The 16,548-nt window shown below is 45.6% G+C and overlaps 1 protein-coding gene across 1 annotated transcript in view; it reads right to left on the reverse strand.

Moving 5' to 3' along the window:
• IBTK (inhibitor of Bruton tyrosine kinase) overlaps window positions 1–16,548 on the reverse strand; it is a 72,029-nt gene that overhangs the window by 11,810 nt on the left and 43,671 nt on the right. Inside the window, exons 18-26 of the mRNA XM_054162554.1 lie at window positions 16,375–16,492; window positions 15,089–15,149; window positions 11,867–11,994; window positions 10,722–10,834; window positions 9,905–10,053; window positions 8,428–8,591; window positions 7,062–7,154; window positions 5,785–5,937; window positions 1,197–1,343 (exon numbers count right to left, since the gene is read on the reverse strand). Coding sequence (XP_054018529.1) covers window positions 1,197–1,343; window positions 5,785–5,937; window positions 7,062–7,154; window positions 8,428–8,591; window positions 9,905–10,053; window positions 10,722–10,834; window positions 11,867–11,994; window positions 15,089–15,149; window positions 16,375–16,492 — 1,126 coding nt within the window. The remainder of the gene's footprint in view (window positions 1–1,196; window positions 1,344–5,784; window positions 5,938–7,061; window positions 7,155–8,427; window positions 8,592–9,904; window positions 10,054–10,721; window positions 10,835–11,866; window positions 11,995–15,088; window positions 15,150–16,374; window positions 16,493–16,548) is intronic.

Here is a 16,548-nt window from a genome sequence, read left to right on the forward strand (position 1 = left end):
AAGATGTGCAGGGTGAGTGCCCAGAGGCTGGAGCCAGGCTCTGCTGGGGGATGCCCAATGCCAGCACAAGGAGCAATGGGTGGGAGTTGAGGCATAGGAAGTTCCACTGAAACACAAGGAAATTTTTTTTCCCTGTGAGGGTGATGGAACACTGGAAGAGGCTGCCCAGGGGGGTTGTGGAGTCTCCCTCACTGGAGATGTTCAAGACCTGTCTGGATGTGTTCCTGTGTGATCTGCTCCAGGTGATCCTGCTCTGGCAGGGGGGTTGGACTGGATGAGCTTTCCAGGTCCCTTCCAGCCCCTAACATTCTGTGAGTCTGTGAACAAACAGGTTTAATCCACTTAGCAGTTACACAGAAATGCTCCCAAATGAATGCCATTTCACACATGCCATAGCTCAGTACTAAAGAACATAGAATTTCTACAGCCTTTAGAAAAGAAAGCTTTCTCAGTTTTATACATACACACACAGACACTGCTGGGAGCCTGAAGTGTCTGTATACATACATGGATCTACACATATACCCATACATCACAGAATCAACCAGGTTGGAAAAGACCTCAGAGATCAAGTCCAACCTATTACCTAATACCTAACAACTAAACCATGGCTCTAAGTGCCACGTCCAATCCCTTTCTGAACACCTTCAGGGATGGGGACTCCACCACCTCCCTGGGCAGCACATTCCAATGGCCAATCTCTCTTGCTGGGAAGAACTTTCTCCTCACCTCAAGCCTAAACTTCCCCTGGCACAGCTTGAGACTGCGTCCTCTTGTTCTGGTGCTGGTTGCCTGGGAGAAGAGACCAACCCCCACCTGGCTACAACCTCCCTTCAGGTAGTTGTAGACAGCAATAAAGTCTCCCCTAAGCCTCCTCTTCTCCAGGCTAAGCAAGCCCAGCTCCCTCAGCCTCTCCTCATAGGGCTTGTACTCCAGACCTCTGCCCAGCCTTGGTGACACAAGCACTTAGAGCCTCAAAATATCATCAGTGGCATGAAATCCTTCTAGTCTTTATGCTTCCTGTTCACAAGAGTACTCCATTCACAAAATCCTCTTAACAGAATCATTAAAAGAATGACCAGAGGAGGGTTGTTTTTTAAGTGACAACTTCATCCTTTCTCATTTCAGCAGAATTTAAACAAGTGATTGTGGTTCTTGTACAATGGTTGTTGATTTGCAGAAGAGTGCTCTCTTACCTTGTGGTGTTTTGGACTGATGAATCCTCAGTCCCTTTATATCCAGCTCTTTTGATACCAGCACCAGATGAATTATTCATAGACTTCTCTTCTTCCATTACAAGATCACGGAATGACTTTGGCAAAGCAGAATGCAATGAAGATGACCTTTCAAAGTGAAACAAAGGGAACAACATTGATTCAATGCTTGTGCTTTTTACAGGGCTCCATATTATTCCATGATTCAGACAGAAAAGAGGGTCTTTTCAGTTACTAAAAATAAAAATACAGGAAACAACAGCCCCCTCCCTCAATCAAACTCGGTCTGGAGAACTAATACAGAATACAGAATTAGACTAGAACACAGAATTAACCAGGTTGGAAAAGATCTTTGAAATCATCAAGTCCAACCTATCACCCAACACTAATCAACTCAACCATGGCACCAAGCTACCCAACAAGTCTCTCCCTAAACACCTCCAGTGATGGTGACTCCACCACCTCCCTGGGCAGCACATCCCAATGGCCAATCTCTCTTGCTGGGAAGAATTTCTTCCTAACACCCAGTCTAAACCTCCCCTGGTGCAGCTTGAGACTGTGTCCTCTTGTTCTGGTGCTGGTTGCCTGGGAGAAGAGACCAACCACCACCTGGCTACAACCTCCCTTCAGGGAGTTGTAGACTGCAATAAGGCCTCCCCTGGGCCTCCTCTTCTCCAGGCTAAGCAACCCCAGCTCCCTCAGCCTCTCTCCCCAGGGCTGTGCTCCAGACCTCTCCCCAGCTTTGTTGCCCTTCTCTGGACACATTCCAGCATCTCAACATCTTTCCTAAATTGAGCACCCACTACTGGACACAGGACTCAAGGTGTGGCCTAAGCAGTGCAGTGTACAGGGGCAGAATGACCTCCCTGCTCCTGCTGGCCACACTGTTCCTGATGCAGGCCAGGATGCCATTGGCCTTCTTGGCCACCTGGGCACACTGCTGGCTCATGTTCAGCCTACTGTCTTCCAGTACCCCCAGGTCCCTTTCTGCCTGCCCGCTCTCCAGGCACTCTGACTCCAGCCTGTAGCCTGGCTTTAGAAAGTAGGAAACAGTTCAGGTATTCTGAAGCTGTAGATAAGCTGTATATAAGTACTTCTGTGCTCAGCCTCCCCTCATAGGTCTTGTGCTCCAAACCCCCCAGCAGCCTTGTTGCCATTGTCTGGATACGTTCAAGCTTGACACTGAGCTTCTTCCATTATATACTCCCACTACTAGTGTTGTTTCCTTCCCCACCTTTTAGTTTCTACTGTCCTTTAAAGGAGGAAACATAGGTTCAGTCCCTAAAAAACTGTGAAAGTGGAGGTGGAAAAGGTAGGACATTGTGTGTGAGATACTTGAACATGTCCAGAGAAGGCTCAGGGGAGACCTTATTGCTCTCTACAGCTACCTGAAGGGAGGTTGTAGCCAGGTGGGGGTTGGTCTCTTCTCCCAGGCAACCAGCACCAGAACAAGAGGACACAGTCTCAAGCTGTGCCACGGGAAGTTTAGGCCAGAGGTGAGGAGAAAGTTCCTCCCAGAAAGAGAGATTGGCCATTGGAATGTGCTGCCCAGGGAGGTGGTGCCCCTGGAGGTGTTCAAAAAGGGATCGGACGTGGCACTTGAAGCTATGGTTTAGTTAGTCATGAGGTTTTAGGTAACAGGTTGGACTTGATGATCTCTGAGGTCTTTTCCAACCTGGTTGATTCTGTGACTCTGTGACAGACTCTGCCTTTCAGTCAACCAAAAAAGAGCCAGAGGGTCCCACACCCTTCTGGCAAACATGCTCGCTGCACATCCAAGACGAGTATCTTATTTCCCTGGAACACAAGCTCTGTGGCTTCAACTACATTGCCTGCATGGAAAGCTCAGTCTCTTGCCAAGTGCAATCTCACAGTCCACTGTGAATTTAAAGAATATAACTCTGCAGCTACAACATTGGGGCAGAGGAGCAAACCTTATTTCATGTTACATACAAAAATAACTGGAAGGAGGAGCAGGGGCAATCGTGGAATTGAAGGCTTGCCTAAAGCAGATTAAACTTTATTAACAAATGCTCTCTTCCAGCAGCTAGGCATAATTTTAAACATTCATATACCTCCCACTGGTTCTTTCTTTGGTCTCTTAAGCAACTGGCATTTTCCAGATGGGCAGCCAGAGGAACACTGCAGGGGAATGCACAGAATCATGCGTGGTGACCACATGAGCGTTAGATCGGATTCCATCCTGCTGAAGTATACTCTGCCCTTTCCTCTCAAGAGGGTAACACAGTAGAGCCTAGCTCCTTTCAAAAGCTGTTTAATCAGAACCTTAAGAGCACAATGTGTTTTCTGGAGACTCTTACTTAACATGTTAAAAAAGTCAGTCTATACTTTTCTTCTGAGACTTGCTTTTACAAGCCACAGAATCAACCAGGTTGGAGGAGACCTCCAAGATCATCAAGTCCAACCGATCACCCAACCCTAACTAATCAACTAGACCATGGCACTAAGTGCCTCATCCAGTCTCATCTTAAACACCTTAGAATACATAGAATAGAATACATAGAATAAACCAGGTTGGAAGAGACCTTCAAGATCATGGCGTCCAACCCATCAACCAATCCAACACCACCTAAACAACTAAACCACGGCACCAAGCACCCCATCCAGTCTCCTCCTGAACACCTCCAGTGATGGTGACTCCACCACCTCCCTGGGCAGCCCATTCCAATGGGCAATCACTCTCTCTGTATAGAACTTCTTCCTAACATCCAACCTAAACCTCCCCTGGCACAGCCTGAGACTGTGTCCTCTTGTTCTGGTACTGGCTGCCTGGGAGAAGAGACCTTGACCCCACCAACTCCCTGGGCAGCACATTCCAATGGCCAATCTCTTTCTGTGAAGAACTTCTTTCTAAGATCAAGCCTAAACTTCCCCTAGCACAGCTTGAGACTGTGTCCTCTTGTTCTGGTGCTGGTTGCCTGGGAGAAGAGACCAACCCCCACCTGGCTAGAACTTCCCTTCAGGTAGTTATAGAGAGCAATAAAGTCTCCCCTGAACCTCCTCTTCTCCAGGCTAAACAACCCCAGCTCTATCACCCTCTCCTCACAGGGCTGTGCTCCAGACCCCTCCCCAGCTTTGTTGCCCTTCTCTGGACACATTCAAGCAACTCAACATCTCTCCTGAATTGAGGGGCCCAGGTACTTCTTTAAGTCTATACTTCCTTTTTAAATGTGAGGAACAGTTCACAGGCTGTTCATAGCTTGAAATTAAGTAACATCCAGTAAGTAAAGAATTATCTATCAGAGAGCAGATGAACAACCAAACTCTCCAGATGTCAGATCAAGGTTCATAGGCTTTTTCTCAGAGCTTCTCTTAATATCTTATTTCCTGTACTAAGAAGCAAATCATTTAGATAGAGGCATCTAGCTCATGTGCTTCAGTCAACCAGGACAAATACTTCCAGAAAGCCATTTATCTTCCACTGAAAAACAGGACTTCAGGAAGAAGACTTCTGTGAAGAAGCCCAAATGTCTTTCAAAACCTACTTCAGGCTTTGTTGCATTGGAAAGTGATGCAATACAAAAGGAAAACTACTACAACAGCATTTCAAACAGCTAAAGACCATTGACAATAGAGTGGCTGGTGGGTGTGCAGCAAGTTTTATTCCCACCAAGGCACAAAGGGGCATGCTCTAGAGAGAGGAGACTCAAAATTCTTCTAGAATACCAGTAGAAAAATGAGTTGCCATAGACCTTCTCCAGCAGGGAAAAGGGGAGAACTGCCCAGGATCTACTTCAAATTGAGGGCATGCACATGGGTATGTGTTCTGTAGTAATTAAACACATTAAACTCACACAGCTTGCAACTTTCACATTCATGCCTTTATGCTTTCACTCCAAGCCAACTGTAAATGTGAAGAACAAAGATGAATCGTGCTAGCAGCTCATTACATTCACTGCTGTAAACTTAGTTCATTGAACAGATGATAAATCACTTTTCCATTCAACAGAGTGATATTAGCTTGAACATTTGTGTGTAATCAGCATTAAAAGGCATTTTAAACCCATTATGCATCCTTCTACCAGGAGAATTCTTAGCAGCATCTGTCACTCCTCCAAGCTCCTAGACAGCCAGATAACCTTGTTATCTGTAATTGCAGTCAATTTTGTTCTACTCCAAAGTCATTCCAGCCCTTTCTCCCAGGAAGGGCTACCATTTTTCTTTATGCTCTTGACAGAAAAACCAGCATTCATCACGGCTCTCAATAACCTCCCGCTGACGAAGTTCCAGAGCCTTGTGCTCAGTCTTCTTTTGCTGTGCTTCACTTCGACACCATCTGCAAGCACCTCATCACACAGAGGCAAGAACCAGATGGGATACAGCCTTCTGACTCATTACAGCAAAATCTCAAAGAGCTGTTAAACTGCAACCACTGCACTTCCCTGCCTCCTCTGAATGTCTAGATTAATCCCAAATGTAGATGAGGCGAGTTCAATGCTCATCTTTTTGAACGGAACCCCAGGCCACTTTTAGTTAAGCAACTGCTTCTCAGAGACTTCAACATAAAAACCCTCCAAAGAACAAGAAGTGCTATTCCATTTTAACATACCAGGCATTCCCTAGTTTTGCAACTTTTGTAGGTGGTGTGGGCGCTGTCACAGGAGGCTCCACGCTGCTAGTTACTGATCCATTATCTCTTGCTGCCAGGGCAATCATTTTCCTTTGCTTCTGAGAGAGCTTGATTCCATGAGATGCCATTCTGCTGTGAATTGTTATGGCAAAGAGAGAAGAGGTAAGGTTAGTGTCCTTTGAGATGATTCACCTTTTATCTTGCAAATTAAACTAAGAAATGCTTCCTTCCCAGTCCAAAATAGTTTGTCTAGAGGGCCAGAAGTGTATCATAGGTGTTGTGGGGGGGAGGGTTAGACAGCTAGGGAGCAAAAGGAGGATCAATGAACATGAAAAAATGACAGGGAAAAAAAAGCATCTATTCATATAGATGTCTACAAATGGAACAGGCAGAGTAGGGATCAAGTCTCCAAAATGGATATGGGCTACCACCAGCTGAACAAACACTATTTCCTAATTCCTTAACTTTAGAGACTGCAAGCTTAGCTCCCTTAAACCAAAAATATTCTTGCATAAGAAATGGATACAGCAGCATGTAGCCATTTTTTCCTATCTGGACCTGATTCCTTTTCTAAGTTATTTGAATTCTTCCATCTTGGCAGTTTAGTTCACAGCTTCTGAATCCACCCAGCCACTAACCCTTTCCTAGGCTCCATGACTACTATCCTAGCTTTCCCTTACGACAATACCATGCTTCAAAGATCAGTTCTCTTCTGTGTGTCACCAGGTAGGAAACAGTAGGTTTATTCCACTGCCTCCTGAAAAAGTACATTTATATCTCTGTGTCTTCAGGATGCTTCTCTGATCAGGAACTGCTCTTACCTCCATCTGGGAGAACTACCAATATCAGCACATGGGGGCTGGGGGAGGTCAGAGAGTGCGAGCCAAGAAAGAAACTTCAGGATCAGAGTAACGTCCAAGGATTAGCTCTCTTTGGTTGGAAAGAGGAAAGCTCAGCAGAGCAGGCCACTGATTGAAGACACCAGTTTACTAGCTTGCTCTTTCACATTTCAGCAGCTCAAGACCTAGCTTCTGCAGCAGCTGACCAACCAAGGTTAACAGTAAAATAAAGGGATAAATTTCCTGTGCTCACAGAAGACAGCATAATGAAGCAAACAAAGCCATTCAACAAAAAAAGTAGTGTAGATTTTTTTTTCCCTGCCTCCTTTAAACTCTGTACTGCCTGAACCACTAAGTAAATTCATCATAACCCAGTCCATCACACTTTTCTTTTATAGATTTTGGTTTTTTACCAACCCTGAATTTGCCTTTGGCATGGTTCCACATTTCTGCAGACTTTCTTCAATCTCCATGATGGTTCTCAGATCCATAGCAGGAGGGCTGGCAGGGCTAAATGCAAAAAAAACCCAAGAAGTTACCTTGCAAGGCCCTCATCTTTTCTTACATTCCACAGTTCCAGCCTTCACTGAAAGCCTCTAAATCATACATCAGGCTGGTAACCGGATGTATAATTTATGTCTGCTTCCTCAATTATGGCAAACCTCAAATGGAATGTTCCAGACAAAGCTTTTATAAATGCACACATATTTAAAAGAACACTAAAAATACTTGCAGGACTCATTATACTGTGAAACAAAAAAGGATGTGAACTGTGATTACTTAAAAAAAATAAATATATATATATATATATATAAAAAAAGTATAGATGACCTCAATCCAGTAGTCAACTGCTGGTGCTCCCTACTAGAGAAGCATTGCTCATAGCTCTTTCCTGAAGGCTGAATGAGATTGTCTCTTCTGAAGAACAGGATTAAACCCCAGGCAGTGCTACAGGCTGGAGTCAGAGTGGCTGGAGAGCAACCAGGCAGAAAGGGACCTGGGAGTGCTGGTTGATAGTAGGCTGAACATGAACCAGCAGTGTGAACAGGTGGCCAAGAAGGCCAATGGCATCCTGGCCTGCATCAGGAGCAGTGTGGCCAGCAGGAGCAGGGAAGTCATTGTGCCCTGCGCTCAGTACTGGTTAGGCCACACCTTGAGTCCTGTGTCCAGTTCTGGGCCCCTCAGTTTAGGAAAGATGTTGAGTTGCTGGAAGTGTCCAGAGAAGGGCAACAAAGCTGGGGAAGGGTCTGGAGCACAGCCCTGTGAGGAGAGGCTGAGGGAGCTGGGGTTGCATAGCCTGGAGAAGACAAGGCTCAGAGGAGACCTCATTGCTGTCTACAACTACCTGAAAGGAGGATGTAGTCAGGCGGGGGTTGGTCTCTTCTCCCAGGCAACCAGCACCAGAACAAGAGGACAAAGTCTCAAGCTGTGCCAGGGGAGGTTTAGGCTGGATGTCAGGAAGAAGTTCTTCCCAGAAAGGGAAATTGGCCATTGGAATGTGCTGCCCAGGGAGGTGGTGGAGTCACCATCACTGGAGGTGTTTAGGAAGAGACTGGATGGGGTGCTTGGTGCCATGTTTTAGTTGATTAGATGGTGTTGGGTGATAGGTTGGACTTGATGATCTCAAAGGTCTCTTCCAACCTGCTTAATTCTATTCTATTCCATTCCATTCCATTCCATTCCATTCTTAACAAAAAAAGTTTGACTAGAATGTTATTAGCCCTCACCACCAAGCCTGGAACAGTGATTCTATGTCAGGTAGACATCACAACTATTACTCCACCTGAAACTGGTTGCTACCCAATTGGGAGAGCTTGCAGAGTTGTTCTTGGCACTGGGGATGGACTGTGGAACAGACTGCGTCAGTGCTGACGATCCCTTGCATGACTTTGTCTCCTTGGTAGGTTGAGGGAGTTTAACGCCCTGACTGCACACTTTGTCCTTCACCTGAAAAACAAAACCAAGAGGAAGAAAAAAAATAGACAGAGAAATGTTAAAGAATCTCACATTTTCTCATGTGGAAAAAGAGAGTGATAGTAAAAACAACCTGAATAACATGGGCAGGCTAATAACAAAGTCAATTCCTGGTCAGGTTGCTATTTGCAGCTTTTTACTCCCCCCTCCCCCCCTTTTTTGTTTGTACCTCTACACTGTACCCTGAATCACTGCAGTTGAAATATGCATCTTGATAGTGAACAATTCCCTTCTAAAACTTTAACACTTAACCTGTCTTTTTGCCAGTTATGGCTCAGGTCTCCTGAACAGTACCTCTGCACAACTACAGTAGTCAAAGAACTGCAAGACTTGTCTGGAGGCTTTTGGCTTCTGGTTTTTTGGCTTCTGAACTTCAGATCCACTTTGCATTTCAAATGAAGCAGACAAAGACTCTACACAATTGTGCTTTCATTTTGACATTTTCTGAACACTACAGCATATAAAGATTCCTGCAGTACCAGGTGAATAAATTCTACTGATTCAATTTAATAAGGAATACCAATTTATATTTGCTTTATCAGACAAACAACTACAGTTGGTTTACTCTGGTTTAAGGACAGCAGCTTTTCAGGAACTCCCCAAAATCTAAGCTTAGAATAGAATAGAATAGAATAGAATAGACCAGACCAGACCAGGTTGGAAAAGACCTTTCAGATCATCAAGTCCAACCTATCACCCAACACCATCTAATCAACTAAACCATGGCACCAAGCACCCCATCCAGTCTCTTCCTAAACACCTCCAGTGATGGTGATTCCACCACCTCCCTGGGCAGCACATTCCAATGGCCAATCTCTCTTCCTATAAAGAACTTCTTCCTAACATCCAGCCTGAACCTCCCCTGGCACAGCTTGAGACTGTGTCCTCTTTTTCTGGTGCTGGTTGCCTGGGAGAAGAGACCAACCCCCACCTGGCTACAGCCTCCCTTCAGGTAGTTGTAGACAGCAATAAGGTCTCCTCTGAGCCTTGTCTTCTCCAGGCTAAGCAGCCCCAGCTCCCTCAGCCTCTCCTCCCAGGGCTGTGCTCCAGACCCCTCCCCAGCTTTGTTGCCCTTCTCTGGACACATTCTAGCAACTCAACATCTTTCCTAAACTGAGATGCCCAGAACTGGACACAGGACTTAAGGTGTGGCCTAAGCAGTGCTGAGTACAGGGCACAATGACCTCCCTGCTCCTGCTGGCCACACTGTTCCTGACACAGGCCAGGATGCTTTGGATGGATTAAATAACCAACAAAAAGATAAACTAGGAACAAAGAAATCCAACCTCAGTCCTCTCTGGATGAAATCCTTTGGTGAAGTCAGGGGACTGCACATCTCTGGGGCTTCCCACACCTGCATAACTACCTTCAGAGTCAGACGTTAAGAGCTCTGGAAGTGATTCCACAGAGTTAGTTTTATCCAACTTTACTGAGCCTAAGAAATAAGAAAAGAAGACAGGACTATGAAATTATGATAGCCTGACTAAACAATGCTTAAATAACCTGGAAGTTAATTCACTCCACATGCTAAATGCAGAGTACCCAGAAGTTTAACTACTCCAGTATATTAGACTGTAATAAAGTATCAGCAAATTTAAGACTAGCTTAAATATTTTGACAGAGTAAGATTACTTCCAGTTTTCTTTCTCTGTTTCAAAACACACACTTCAGGAAGTAACACTGACACTTTCCAGTGAAAATTTGAGGCTTCAACCACCCTTTTAATAAAGAGTGACCAATTTCCCTTTTATATTCCAGAAGAGGGGGCAAAAACCCAACACAACCCAACCCCCCCACAAACCAACAAGCCCCAAACCAAAACACCTTAGCAGTTATGCTCCCACTTATTAAAACCACATGGAAAGTGCCCATTCACTTTATTTGATAAAATACATGCTTTTTTACAGAAATCTGAGCCCTGGCCACGAGTTTAAGAGGCAAAATATCCTTCTGGAAGTTAAGCACTCAGCATTCAAATTCAGCCATGGTGTTCACTAGAAAAAGGGAGAGCCTTTGCAAAACTTCCTTCCTGAAGGAAGTGGTGTTTCACATTGAGCTTTATCTTCTCTTTTTATACCTGCAAGAAGCCTCTTTCCCACTGACCTGTAGAGGCTGGACTCTGAATAATATCTGATAGATTATATCCTCCAGAGCTGTCAGACCGTTTCCGTGGCTTCTTTTTGGCCTTATTTTTGGCTTTTTTGAAAAGGGCTTCCCTATTAAAAACAGAACAAAACACAAACCCCTGAGACGGATCCAAGCCAAAGAAATTGAGCCTCAGAACCAACTGCAGGTGCCAATGTGAAGTTTTTCAATCAGCAGCAGCAGTTGTACTTAAGGAAGCAACCTGTTCCTGTGAGCTGTCACCAGTTGCTTGCTCCAGCTCTGCTTAGGCACTGGCCTAAGTATTAGTAAATGATCTGGAAGGGGGAAAACAGCCAAAATCCAGGAGGAAGAGAAAATATTCTTCTCCATCTAGATCAATCTCCTTGTCTAGTATGCTGCACAAAGACTTCTGCTGAGACACTGTAAGAAACAGCAGCTGCATAGGCTGGCACTGCCACCTAGGTCAGATTAAACTTGCTACACAGTGAGGCAAATGACATCAAGCAAAACCACATCCAAGTCTCCACATTTTCCTCCCCTGATTTGTCCTTCAGCAGTGAAGTTCAACAAAGTCCACAGCTGGCCTCATTTGTTGTTTAGGTGGGTTGGCTTGGTTGATGGGTTGGACACGATGATCTTGAAGGTCACTTCTCTTCTCTTCTCTTCTATTCTATTCTCCTCTATTCTATTCTATTCTCTTCTAAATATTGCCATGAAGGTAACAGTACTTCTAGAATAAAGCAAGTCATGTTACCAAAATATCACATGTGTGTATATGATATTGGGAAGAGCAGAATCAAATGAAAGGCATTTTTTTACCTTTCACTAAAACTACTCCAAATCCAGAATGCTGCAAATCACAGCCACAGGAACCCCCCTTCCAAAAGCTCCCTTGAGAGGCTTTTTGTGGAGTTACTACATATGTGTTTACTCATTCCTGCATCAGTTCTGTAACATGTAACAATACTTAAGAGAACTGAGACCAGACTCTGAAATCTTCATGTCTCTTGCATCTTAATGTTCTAATTGTGAACCCACTGTTAATGTTTTCATTGTGAACCCTGAGGTACCATGCAAAGGGGGGGGTAAAGATCATCTAGAGCTCACTTAGTTAAAATATGGATGAAAAAAAAGACACTTACTGAGTATTTTGTTCTGCATTCATTTCATCCCTCAAAAAGACAAAGTTCTCTCCATCTTCAGGCTCAAAAGAACTTATGTCAGGTCCATCTGGATAGGGAGTAATTACTCTCCTGACCATAGCTGGAATCTGTAATTGCAAAAGTTGTCAAGTTTCTCTTAAGTTGCACACTAGCAAATGTATCACAGAGTTTCAGAATCACAGAATCTCAGGGGCTGGAAGGGACCTTGAAAGCTCATCCAGTCCAACCCCCCTGCCAGAGCAGGATCAGCTAGAGCAGATCGCACAGGAACACATCCAGATGGGTTTGGAATATCTCCAGAGAGGGAGGCTCCACAACCCCCCTGGGCAGCCTCTTCCAGGGCTCTGTCACCCTCACAGGGAAAAATTTTTTCCTCATATTTACATGAAACTTCCTATGCCTCAGCATCCACACATTGCCCCTTGTGCTGTCATTGGGCATCACCCAGCAGAGCCTGGCTCCAGCCTCTTGGCACTTACCCTTTACCTATTCATAAACATTGATGAGGTCATGATATATATATGATCTCTTGTGAAAAAGAGCCCAAACTGATCACAGATCAAGTAATGAATTATTCAACCAGCTTATGAACTTCAGTTAAGTCTTTAAGCAAAACAGAAACTATTTTAACTGAGTGAGAAAGCATGTTTCAGGTGCCTGTAACTCCTGAAAAACAAATGCTTCAAAGTTTTGCAAACCCTGACCTTTTACTAGTGTACAGCTAAAGAACACTAGATTATAATGGGCCTTGGCTTTTCTCTTTGCATTAAAGTTGAAGGTAGTGATAGGAGTGTGGCCAGCAGGAGCAAGGAAGTCATTCTGCCCCTGTACTGGGCACTGGTTAGGCCACACCTTGAGTCCTGTGCCCAGTTCTGGGCCCCTCAGTTTAAGAAAGACATTGAGACACTTGAACGTGTCCAGAGAAGGGCAACAAGGCTGGGGAGAGGCCTTGAGCACAGCCCTGTGAGGAGAGGCTGAGGGAGCTGGGGTTGTTTAGCCTGGAGAAGAGGAGGCTCAGGGGGGACCATATTGCTGTCTCCAACTACCTGAAGGGTGGTTGTAGCCAGGAGGGGGTTGGTCTCTTCTCTCAAGCAACCAGCACCATAGAATACATAGAATAAACCAGAACAAGAGGACACAGTCTCAAGCTGTGCCAGGGGAAGTTTAGGCTCGAGGTGAGGAGAAAGTTCTTCATAGAGAGAGTTGTTAGCCATTGGAATGTGCTGCCCAGGGTGGTGGTGGAGTCACCATCCCTGGAGGCATTCAAGAGGGGATTGGACATGGCACTTGGTGCCATGGTTTAGTCATGGGGTCTGTGGTGACAGGTTGGACTTGGTGATCTTTGAGGTTTCTTCCAACCTTGGTGATTCAATGATTCTATGACCAGGGGGAATGGATCCAAGCTAGGGGAGGGTAGATTTAGATCAGATGTTGGGATGAAATTCTTCCCTGTGAGGGTAGTGAGATACTGGAACAGGTTGCCCTGGGAGGTGGTAAAAACCACCCAGGGATGAGGCTTCTAGAGCCAGGCTGTATGTGGCTCTGGACAACCTCATCTAGCAGAAGGTGTCCTTGCCCCTGGCAGGAGTGTTGGAACTAGATGATCCTGGAGGTCTCTTCCAACCCAGATAATTCTGTAGTTCTGTGACTTTTCCTGCTTTTCAGGTCTGTATGATTACCTTTAATTCTACACAAAGTTTGATTTGCTTTCTTCTGTGTCCCCAAGTCATACAAGCTCTGTTCCACAGGTTTTGCTTTTATTTATTTCATGCAACAACTGTTAATTGCATACCATTAAGACATTTAGCATGCATTATTAATTAAAGGATACAATATTAGCCTGGAGAAGAGGAGGCTCAGGGAAGACCTTACTGCTCTCTACAGCTTCCTGAAAGGAGGTTGTAGCCAGGAAGGGGTTGGTCTCTTCTCCCAGGCAACCAGCACCAGAGTAAGAGGACAAAGTCTCAAGCTGTGCCAGGGGAAGTTTAGGCTTGAGGTGAGGAGAAAGTTCTTCACAGAAAGAGTAATTGGCCATTGGAATGTGCTGCCCAGGGAGGTGGTGGAGTCACCATCCCTGGATATGTTCAAAGAAGGACTGGATGAGGACTTGAAGCCATGGTTTAGTTGTCATGAGGTGTTAAGACATTAGGTAATAGGTGGGATTTGATGATCTCTGAGGTCTTTTCCAAGCTGGTTAATTATGTGATTCAGTAATATTGTCACAGCAGTGACTAGTGAATAATCAAATGTGAGCTCCATAAGAGTGATAATATCAGTTGCTAACCTTAGCTTTTGAGTCAGATGTTCCACATTCAGTCTGTCATCTACAGACTCCACAGGCATGTATTAGATAAATTAATAAAACTGAACAATTTATTTATTACACAACTGCCTAACTGCAAGGCCCTGCACCTGTGTGGAGGCAACCCCAAGCACAAATCCAGGCTGGGCAATGTGGATTGAGAGCAGCCCTGAGGACGACGACTTGGGAGTGTTAGGGGATGAAAAAGGGAGTATGAGCTGGCAATGTGCATTTGCAGCCCAGAAAGCCAATTGCATTCTGAGCTGCACCAAAAGATGCATGGCCAGCAGCTCAAGAAAGGTGATTCTCCCCCACTACTCCACTCTCATGAGGCCCCACCTGGACTACAGTGTCCAGCTCTGAGGCCCCCAGCATAAGACATGCTCAAATGGGCTCAGAGGAGGGCCACAGAAATGATTAGGGGGCTGGAACACCTTCCCTGTGAGGACAAGCTGAGAGAGCTGGGGTTGTTCAGCCTGGGGGAAAGAAGGCTCCATGAAGATTTTATGGCAGTCTTCCAGTACTTAAGGGAGACTTACTGAAAGGATGGGCAGGAGGGACACTATCAGGTACTGTAGTGATAGGATGAGGGGTGACCATTTCAAACTGAAAGAGGGTAGAGTTAGATTAGCTATTAGGAAGAAATTCTTCCTAACAGTGAGCCTCTAGAACAGGCTGCTCAGAGCAGCTGTGGATGCCTCTGCTGTGGAAGTGTTCAAAGCTAGGCTGCATGGGGCCTTGAGCAACCTTGCCTAGTGAAAGGTTCCCCTGCCCATGGCAGGGGGATTGGAACTAGATGATCTTTAAGGTCCCTTTCATTTTGAACCATTCTATGATTCTGTTACTCATCTGTTCTCATTTTAAACCTACACAGGTTATGCTCAGTTTATACAACTTACCATTTTCCTGTAATAAACAGAAAGGTCCTTTACAACTTCATCACTTAAGACATCAAGAGTCCTAAAAAAATAAATACAAATTTATGTTAGCACCTCAAAAAAATGTATTAATGAAGAGTTCAAATCAATTCCATGATTCTCTTGAGTTGTAAGTAGTTTCTCTATCCCTCTTTACCAAAAAGTCCTGGGACCAGTCTTGTTCAACATCTTTGTGAGTGCCATGGACGGTGGCAGTGAGTGCACCCTCAGCAAGTTTGCTGATGACACCAAGCTGTGTGGTGCAGCAGACAGGCTGGAGGGAAGGGATGCCATCCAGAGGGACCTGGACAGGCTGGAGAGGTGGGCACAAGCCAACATTATGAGCTTCAACAAGACCAAGTGCAGGGTCCTGCATCTGGATCGAGGCAATCCCAGGCACAAATCCAGGCTGGGCAGGGACTGGCTGGAAAGCAGCCCTGAGGAGAGAGACTTGGGGGTGCTGGTGGAGGAGAAGCTCAACAGGAGCTCTCAGTGTGCACTTGCAGCCCGGAAAGGCAATCAGATCCTGGGCTGCATCAGAAGTGTGGCCAGCAGGTCAAGGGAGGTGATTCTCCCCCTCTACTCAGCTCTGGTGAGACTCCACCTGGAGTACTGCCTCCAGTTCTGGAGCCCCTATTACAAGAGGCATATGGAGGTGCTGGAAGGTGTCCAGAGAAGGGCCACGAGGATGAGCAGAGCGCTGGAGCTGCTCTCCTATGAGGACAGACTGAAGGAGTTGGGGCTGTTCAGTCTGGAGAAGAGAAGGCTCCGAGGTGACCTAATTGTGGCCTTCCAGTATCTGAAGGGGGCTTACAAGAAGGCTGGGGAGGGACTTCTCAGGCTCTCAGGTAGTGATAGGACCAGGGGGAATGGAATGAAGCTGGAGGTGGGGAGATTCAGGCTGGAGGTGAGGAGGAAGTTCTTCCCCATGAGAGTGGTGAAGCCCTGGAATGGGTTGTCCAGGGACGTGGCTGGGGCCTCGTCCCTGGAGGTGTTTAAGCCCAGGTTGGATGAGGCTCTGGCCAGGCTGATCTAGTGTGGGGTGTCCCTGCCCATGGCAGGGGGGTTGGAACTAAATGATCCTTGTGGTCCCTTCCAACCCTGACTGATACTATGATACTACGAAAAATGAGGCTCCCTTTAAACTAGAAGCATTCAGCTGCATTTTAACTTTCAATTAGTCCCATTGGTTCTTCCAACCCTGCTGCCTTTTTGGGGATGTTTGAATTCAACAGCCAGCATCTGAACCCATTTGCATTCCTCCTTACCTTGCCTCAAGCAAAGCTGCCATATTGAGTCCTATGAACTGCAAACAGGACAGCTTCAGCTGTTCAGCATTATACATTGCTGAGAACTCCAACAGCTCAGCAGCATTCTTTAAAGTAACTGCAAAGAAGAGAGATAACAAACCAAGCTGGATAATGTGCTGCAGTTCCCTACAC

Source organism: Dryobates pubescens, chromosome 6, assembly GCF_014839835.1.
Source record: "Dryobates pubescens isolate bDryPub1 chromosome 6, bDryPub1.pri, whole genome shotgun sequence".
NCBI lineage: Eukaryota > Metazoa > Chordata > Aves > Piciformes > Picidae > Dryobates > Dryobates pubescens.